Source organism: Camellia sinensis, chromosome 2 (genome assembly GCF_055761805.1).
Source record: "Camellia sinensis isolate YWXY chromosome 2, ASM5576180v1, whole genome shotgun sequence".
In the NCBI taxonomy this organism is placed as follows: Eukaryota; Viridiplantae; Streptophyta; class Magnoliopsida; order Ericales; family Theaceae; genus Camellia; species Camellia sinensis.
In genome coordinates, this window is record NC_138962.1 from 87,623,733 (window position 1) to 87,633,009 (window position 9,277).

A 9,277-nucleotide genomic window follows, 5' to 3' on the forward strand; every position below is an offset into this window, starting at 1 on the left:
TTGAGATTGGGAATACATGGGGTTAAAGGGTGTAGTTGAATTATTTGTCACTCACCGAATTGAAATGTTGATTGAATATCCATTTGTGCATTTATTTTCTGTTTAGAAATAACTGCTTTGGGCTATCGGTGGAGGATAGTCGTGATTGTTGTAGACAATGCATGATGATTAGGCAAACGAAAACTAATCAATGGAACGTGTCATGGAATTTGACGGTTGATAGAATACATTAATTGTATGTATTGAAAGATGGTATATAGAACCAATGTGTTTGTATACGTTATGTGTAGAGGAGGAGATGGGGGATGTACTCCGCGGTTTAGGGGAAGATGGGGGATGTACCTCTAAATCGGATAGTATTGGGAGAAGATAGGGGATGAACTCCGTAGATACAGCTCATATGCTTGTCTAGAGAAGTGAAGATAGAGCTCATATGCTTATCTTTGTGAAGTGTGGATATAGCTTATATGCTTATCTGTGAATGTGGGATATAGTTGTTATACATATCTGTTGAGAATGTGGATATAGCTTATATGCTTATCTGTGAATGTGGGATATAGTTTTTATACATATTTGTTGAGATGAGGATAGAGCTAATATGCTTATCTGTTGAAAAAGGGAAAAATGAAAGGTAACTTGGACTCATAAGTCGTATGACATAAAATGTGATTTATGTGGATGTATCTGTGTTGGCCATCTATCAATTGCTAATCTTTTAGTCATTGTTCATGGTTGGTTTAGTGTATTTCTACTGGGCTGTGGCTCACCCTATATGGGAATATCATTTTCAGGTGCAGGTAGCATGCCACCTCCAAGGTCATAGCTTGGGAGGCTAGAGGCGGGCAGATTTTTGTTATTTAAGTTCCTTTTGATGTATTACATGTAAATTCAAGCCAAGGGCTTAATGTGTAAATGAGTTAGTACTCTTTTGTTGTAACCAAGTGTTAACTTGGAAAGCTGTAAGCATTTAGGGCATTTGCTTTTGTTGTTAACATGTAATAGTTTTTGTAATGAAACTCTGATGAATGGAAGAATGTGGAACTTTTACATATCAATGCATGACTTTATTGATGGGTTTAATGTTGTTATTTTGAGGGCGTTACATTTTGTCTTATTAAGCTAAAAAACCTATTATATCATTTTGTGGCTATTTTAGCCAAAAAAAACTTTAACTTTTTTTTTTTTTTAATGCCAAACGAGCTCTCAGTGATAGAGAAACAGTTGTCAACAATGTTTGGCAGGTTTGGTCCATGTGTAGGTCCCCATATGTAATGATGTGACAAATGAACCAAAGCCAAAATATAAGAAAGTATATCATATTACAAACCGGATTCATATTACAAACCAGGTACATATTACAAACTACTCATCTTCAAGACAAGAGAGACCAGGGTGCTAAGAAGTAAGAGGGGAGGGAGGTAGAAAGCTAACATGGCCTTGGCTGCCGTGGGACTTTTGATTGGAAGAATAGTTTCCGCCCTTGAGAGCGAAGCATTGTTGATTGGAGGAGTACGCGATGAACTCAACCAACTGAAGCTCGAGTTCGCAAGCATGAGGTCTTTTCTGGAGGATGCCGATAAAACAACAGTCCAAACTGAAGGAGAGAAGACTTGGGTGGCCAATGTTAGAGACTTGGCCTACGAGGTTGAAGATATCATAGACGAATACATGTATTGCATGAACAAGCAAAAAGTACATGGTAAATTCACAAGGTTCCTCCGTCAGATAGTCTACACCCCAAAGAATCTATGGGTGAGGCATTGAATAGCCACAAAGTTACAGAAAATCAACAGCATGATCAAAGCCATCCCAAAAAGAAACCGACGTTATGGGGTCGATGGTGTAGGAGAAGCAAGCTCAAGCTCAAGCTCCCAAGACCATCAGAGGCGGTTGCCAAACCTCAGCGAGTCTTCTCTATTTTTTAAAGATGATGATCTAGTGGGGATTGAAGATGGAAAGAAACAATTATTGGACTGGTTGACGGACAAAGAAGAATCACAACGCACAGTTATTTCAGTGGTGGGGATGGGTGGTTCAGGTAAGACGACTCTGGTTGCCCAGGCCTACAACAGCCAAATTCTCAAGAGACAATTTGATTGCTATGCATGGATAACTGTCTCCCAAACATATGTAGTCAACGACTTACTTAGAAGCATGATTAAGGAATTCTATGGTGGTGCCAAGGAAGCAATTCCAATGGATTTAAGCAGTATGAGCTATAGAGAGCTCATAGAGATGATTACGGACTTCTTACGGTTGAAAAGGTACGTAATTGTCTTTGATGATGTATGGAGTAGCAACCTCTGGAGGGATATACATGTATCACTTCTTGATGAAGGACTGGGGAGTTGGGTCATACTTACAACCCCAAATGAAGAGATAGCTTCATCTTCTTTTGGGGTAAAAAGTTATGTCCATTATATCAAATTGTTGGGTGTAACTGATGCATGGAACCTCTTTTGTATGAAAGCTTTTTCAAGCAATCCAAATAGATGTTGTCCTCAACATCTCAAAACCTTAGCTCAAGACCTTGTTGCAAAATGTAAAGGGCTTCCTCTTGCAATTGTAGCTTTGGGGGGTGTCATGCCTTCTAAATATCTCGAGTTGGAATGGAGAAAAATTTATAACAGCTTGAGCTGGGAATTGAGCAACAACCCTGGGCTAGAAGTTGTGAAAACTATATTGTTGCTTAGCTTCAATGATTTGCCATACCGACTAAATTGTTGCTTCTTATATTGTTGTCTTTTCCCGGAAGATTATAAGATTAAACGAAAGAGGCTCATTAGACTTTGGATGGCAGAAGGGTTCATAGAAAAGGTGAGAGGGAGAACACCAGAGGAGGTAGCAGAAAGCTACCTTATGGAGCTTATTTGCCGAAGCATGCTTCAAGTCGTAATGAGAAATGAATTAGGAAGGCCAAAAAATTATAAGATGCATGATCTTATGCGTGAGCTTGCAATTTCCACATCAGAAACGGAGAAGTTTTGTGTTATATATGATGGGTGAGAGGCAAATGATGAAGAAGAAAGTGCAACAAATCGTCGCATGTCGATTCAATCAATTGGTCGAGAATCACAATTGGGGAATTGGAAGGGCATGTTGAAGCTTCGATCTCTTCTTGTATTTGTTGTTGAGGAGATAGCATTGCCACTAAGCTTACGATTGTTAAGAGTATTGGATCTTGAGGATGCACCAATCGAAGTATTGCCTGAAGAACTAGTGGATCTATTCAATTTAAGGTACTTGAACTTGAAAGGAACTAGGGTGAAGGAACTTTCAAAATCCATTGGAAGACTGTGCAACCTAAACACTCTAGACATTACTGACTCCAAAATAGATGTGCTTCCAGCTGGAATCACAGAGTTGAGAAATTTGCGACATCTAAAGATGTACCACTTTGACTATGGACTTTTGGATGACTTTCATTTTGTTCGTGGTACGACAACACCATCTAATATTTGCAAGCTAAAAAACTTGCAAGTTTTGGCAGGTGTAGAAGCACAAGCAGACTTAATGAAGCGAATCAAGAACATGACACAACTTAAAAGGATTGGAATCACAAAGGTGAGAGAAGTAGACGAGGAGGACTTGTGTACTGCAATCCAAAATATGAGTCTCCTTCGTCGCTTGTCTGTGAAGGTGATTGATGAGGATGAATACCTACGAATGGATGCACTCTCCTCAACTCCTCCCCGCCACCTGAAGGTGCTCATTTTAGCTGGAAAATTGGAGAAAGTTCCTTGTTGGTTTCAGTCACTTCAAAACCTTACTTTTTTGTCATTGCGATGGTCCAGACTAACAAAAGACCCTATTCCATACATTCAAGCGCTTCCGAATTTGGGACAGTTGTTCCTTTGTAATGCATATGAAGGAGGAGGACAATTATGCTTTAGTGAAGGGTTCCATAAACTTAGAATATTGGAATTGTGGAATTTTCCTCAGTTAAATGAGATTATTATAGAGAGGGGGGTGATGCCAGGTCTCCAAGAATTTTCTATTCGGAAATGCATGCAGCTGAAGATACTACCTCACGGCATCGAGTATCTCGAAGATCTCCAAGGATTGTATTTGACATTTGTTACGAATGAGCTCATAGAATGCATACGTGGAGAAGGGAGCAAGGATCACCAAAAGGTTCGGCATATTCCGAGCATACACCATTGGAGGCAGACACCAATTGAACTAAAATACGAACTATTATCTCGTTCCACAGGTGCAATGACACACTTTTTTATTTTTTATTTTTTATGATACTTTTTACTTTGAAAGTATATCTGCTTATATCTGCACATTCTATAATACACACTTTAAAATATATATACCATATATATCTTTGTGTTATTTGATTATAACTAATTGTAGTATTGGCTTAACTCATCATGGTTGGTTATGAATTAATTATGACTTATTATAATTGTTATTTTTGCTTATGATCAAAGAAATCTTTGGGTATACGTATAAGTGTAGTGATGTTTGATTATAACTTATTGTGGTATTGGTGGTGACTTGATTGACCATAACTCATTATGGTATTGATTACAATTTAGTTATAAACTATTATGATTGTTATTTTAGTTATGACTAAAGAAGTCTTTACTTATAACTCAAATGACATTTGGTTATGATTTATTTTGGTTTCTTTAGTTATGACTAAAAGTAATTTTGCTATGACACATTTTGGTATTAACACTACAAAATGACTATCACAAAGTATCATAACTTGTATATGATATACGTTTTTTTTTGTAGATGTATATTATTGGAGGATCCATTTTCAAAAATTTTGAAAATTTTAGAATTAACATTATTTTTATTTAAAAACAAAAACAATATGGTAAACAAGTAATGCCTTCCAATTTCCAAAATAAAAAATGAAAATGAAAATCGACAAGAAGAAACGGAAGCCTTGGGGGGTAGTTTGTTACTTGTTCTCATTGTTTACAAATGTTGTGTTTGATTAGAAGATTTGAGAAGAGCTTTGGAAAAAGAAAAGGAAAATATAGGTGAAATGTGAATAAAATATATCTATATTTCACCTTATTTCACACATATTTTTCCTTTTCCTTTTCAAATCCCTTCCCTAAATCTCTCAGCGTAAGGAATTGTCTGCCCCTAATTCTAGCGTGAAGGTAAAATTGCTCTTTGCATCTCTTCAACCACGTGGTTAACATTTTTAGGATAAATTATAAATACATCTATGAGATTTGGTTAAAATAGATTTTTTCTTATTATCATTTTTTTTTATTTAACATAATTAATAGAAAAAATAAAATTTCTAATTACTTTTTTATACAATAATAAAATTATTTGAATTATTAATTGAAGTATATTTTTGACATCATTAGAAATTGTTAATTGGCTTGATGATTTATTAATGAAAGGGGTCATTTGTTATAATATTAAAAACTTGAACGAGCGGAATATAATTTTCAAAATCATAAGGAGCAATTCATGTTTTTAAATAAACCTCAAGGGGTGTATTTGTAATTTACCTAAATTTCTACAATTTCAATCCTGAATTTTGTTTGGGTTGCATCAGTTTTGTTTCCCCAAATCCACTAGTTTTTATGTTTTATAATTTTAGTTTATTAAATTTTTTTTTTTTCTGATCTTCTCTGCTTTTCAATTTTGCTTTCTAGGTTTCTTTTTTTTTTTTTTTTTGATTCTTAAAATGGATATGCAGATAGGCTATTCCAACATATCTGCCAGGGAGTATTGCCCCTTAGCACCTACAGCATATCTGCAGGGAACCCCACCGCACTTACGTCGGGGCCGAAGCTTAGGTGCTAAGGAGTATGTTTAACCCCAACAAGGGGCTATGGAGACTCGAACCCAAGCCTTGAGCGAGGGATTTGAAGATCTTATCCACTGAACCAACCCCCTGTTGGTGCTTTCCAGGTTTCTAGCTTGCTAAAGAGTATGAAGAACTAAACATAGCGACGAGTTCACTTGATTAACAAAAAGACAAGTGCCTCAGTCATCTATCTTGCATGCTTGCTTGCTTTCCATCAAGGAGGACATGGTGAATGTTTAGCTTTGTAATTTCATGTGTATGAGATGAAGATTTCTTTAGGCAACCAACAACTTTAATTAGCTTGTGGATATATGCAAAGAGTTTAGACAGAACATCTAGTGTTGAGGTGGTGAATGATTTTCGGTTTTAGTGTTGTGGTTGTGGTGTTGCTGATGGATTTTTGCTATCAAATTCGTGCAGTTCGGAGTTTTCTGAGCTTTATGGTGGTGCCTCATTGTTGTCTTGAGTGATGGTTAGAGTTGCTCAAGTGTTGTTTGGAATTGCTGGAATTTTCTTCTTTGTAGTTGGGTCGGATTTTTGCTGTCAAATTTGTATGGTTCGGAGTTTTCTGAGCTTTATGGTGGTGCTTCTTTGTTGTCTTGAGTGATGGTTAGAGTTGCTCGAGTGTTGTTTGGAATTGCTGGAATTTTCTTCTTTGTAGTTGTGTTCTTTTTGCTGTGTGTTGTGGCTTGCTGTTGGAGTGGGGTTGATTTTGTTTGGTGATTCACCTTGTCTTTACAAGGGTTGTTTGGTGTAACGACCCAATCTTGGCAAGGCAAAACCCTGCCAAGAGGGTGCACCTCAAATGCTATAGCACCTTTACACCACAATTCCTGTATAATTCATACATCACATCACCACATCACCAAAAGTGCATAAGACCTTTCAATTGCCTAACATATATGAGATGATCTATTCAAAGACAAAAAAATATTATCATGCTACAAGATAGTTCCCAAGCATTTCCTCCCAAAAAAAATATAATACATACTAATCACGAATCCATCAATACATCCAACTTCATAAGCAATATTTACAATCAACCTCCTTCATAAAAAAAAAAGGGTAAGCTTACATCCTAGAATGACCCTAAGCAAAACCTCAACCACAAGATGCCCACCTGTGATCCTTCAAAAAATTCTAGTCTTCCAAGTTGAGGCAAGCCACACAAAAGTCTATGAATCTGAAAAAAAAAATTATTTAAAAGAATGAGCTAAAGCCCAATGAGTATACCAATACCATGGAGTTATAAAACTTGCTCCTACCAATAGGGTTCAAAATAAAGATACTAAACATAAGAGCTTAATTGGACTTAAATTTATACAAAATAAAAATAAAAATGATGAAATACAATTTTCATAAAACGTTATCAAGATTTTTCCAAGGAATCTGATAAGGCAGAAAAAAAAATACATTTGGATAATGAAAGTAAACAAAAATATAACTTTTCAATACATTAAGATTTCCTGTCCATCATACAATCCACTACATAGCTTTAGGGTCGCGTTACCTCGCGACTTAGGTGGTGACGGTACCGTTACCTAAAACATAACCATAGGAACATAGCTCATGTCATCGTAGCGCTTCAATTCTTGTTTCAATGTTTCGGTCCTCAGGACCCCTTATACATACAACGACCCTTATGATCCTTAAAACATTTCGGTCCCCAGGACCCCAAAGCATTTTGGCCCTTGTGGCCCCAAAGGCTATATTCGGTTATATGATCAATAAAATAAATACCCTCACATAACATTTCACTGTCATTCAATCATCATCATCATAAAATTTGAAAGACTCAACTTAAATAAATTCTCATAAAAAAAATTAATGCTTCATTATACAAATGAAATCATATCTTTATTAAAACTCAACCCTTGGCCTCAATAAATTTATAGATTTTCTTTTTATACATATATCATGATGAAATGTATCATTCACTTCTTTTAATTCAAAAATTATTTTCAAACTTTGTAATAAAGATAGAGGTAAGGTAATTTCCATGGTAAGTATACTCACCTCCAAAAATAGCAAAAGTGTAGATTTGAAACTCTACAAATTAATTTCCAAGAGGTGGAGAGATGCCTTCCTCCAATCCTAACAATTAGTAAATAGGATCTCAAATTAGGAAAAGCTTTCAATAAAAATTACAACATCTACAAAAATAATCCTAAATAAAATTATGCTAAGGAATGGCAAGCTAAAGAACTCCTCCAACTTTAAGTCACCCAAACAAATAACTTATCCAATCTCCATAACACCCATCCTTTGAACATCTTTGAGTTAGTAACTTTTTAAATATCCAATCAATTTATATGCACAATACCACCATCAATTTATTACAAAAGTCAAAAATCAACATTTTTGTATAAACTCAACAACTTAAGTAAAATCTCTTCAATCACTTATAAAATTCCTCCATAGAACATAGAGATACCCAATCCACCATTTATCAAATCAATTTCAACATATAAATTCCCTAACACCAAAATCCCCAATTTTTACATCACATTCAAACCCTAGATTAACCCAAAATCTTAATCTCCAAATCAACCATCAAATTGACCATTTTTTTTTTAACATCTAAAACATTCATGGAAACTAATTGAGAGTATAAAATTCAACAATCAAACCCCAAATCATAATAGATCTACAACACAAAAATTTCATCATCTCTAACTCAAAATATGTAAAACCTTAAACTAAACTTTTAGAGAAAGATTCTTACCAATTACAAGCCTCTAATCCATCAAGAAAATAAACCCCATGCTTTGATTCTTCAAAAGATTAAGAAAAATCTAGAGTTGGTGCTTCTATTGTGTTATTTTCGGATGGATTCAAGGAGTGGCCGACCGGACCCTTTTTCCGGCGAGATAAGGTGGCCGGAGGTGGTGGAGATGGTGGGTTAAGGTGGTGGTGTAAGGGTGGAGCAAAGGTGTGGTGTTTGGCCTCCAAGAAAGTAAGGGAAAATGAGAGAGAAAGTAGAGAGAAGTTAGAGAATGAAGAATGAAGACAATGAAGAAAAAAAAATCTGCACTTCTATTTTTTTTTGTGTTGAAATGGGGTGTTTGGTCACACCTACCATCAAGTTTGGAGTTGGGTTTAGATATCCTAAATGGAGTTTAACATAGGAGTGTGTTTGGCTCTAGATGAAAAGTTGGGAATATTATATTTGGTGTTGTTGTCTTGCCAAGTTTGTTTGGCTTGGCCTGAGTTTGGTTTATGTTTTGCTTGATGCATATGCCGTTCTAGTTGGAATGTGCATCTTTTATTGATATAATTTCGTTGTACTGCTTGTACTACATTATTCGTCAATAAAATATTTTATTTTGCTTTTTAAAAAAAGAACATTTGGTTTTCTATAACATAATTAAGAAGTATGTATCTGTTATTGTGGAGTGATGTGGTCGTTTTCTTTACTATGATAACCGATAATGTTGCTGATATTGTTTCAACATCAGATTTAATTGGCTTTGTTTTTGTTGT

At 35.5% G+C, this 9,277-nt stretch overlaps 2 protein-coding genes and 1 long non-coding RNA gene across 3 annotated transcripts; 2 read left to right on the forward strand and 1 right to left on the reverse strand.

Annotated features, from left to right (window-relative positions):
* Positions 1 to 1,794: 1,794 nt before the first annotated feature.
* LOC114281072 (disease resistance protein RPM1-like) lies at positions 1,795 to 3,006 on the forward strand. The gene has a single exon (XM_028223515.1). The coding sequence runs from the start codon at positions 1,795 to 1,797 to the stop codon at positions 3,004 to 3,006; it is 1,212 nt and encodes a 403-aa protein (XP_028079316.1).
* Positions 3,007 to 3,045: 39 nt separating this feature from the next.
* On the forward strand, positions 3,046 to 6,260 carry LOC145815302 (disease resistance protein RPM1-like). The gene is made up of 2 exons (XM_082911978.1): positions 3,046 to 4,134; positions 6,165 to 6,260. The coding sequence occupies exons 1-2, from the start codon at positions 3,046 to 3,048 to the stop codon at positions 6,258 to 6,260; spliced, it is 1,185 nt and encodes a 394-aa protein (XP_082768104.1).
* Positions 6,261 to 6,545: 285 nt separating this feature from the next.
* LOC114268679 (uncharacterized) lies at positions 6,546 to 8,956 on the reverse strand. Its single transcript, XR_014361293.1, has 3 exons — positions 8,520 to 8,956; positions 7,811 to 7,888; positions 6,546 to 6,977 (listed from the first exon to the last, which is right to left on the reverse strand). It is a non-coding gene; the product is annotated as an uncharacterized LOC114268679 (long non-coding RNA).
* Between the last annotated feature and the right edge of the window lie 321 nt (positions 8,957 to 9,277).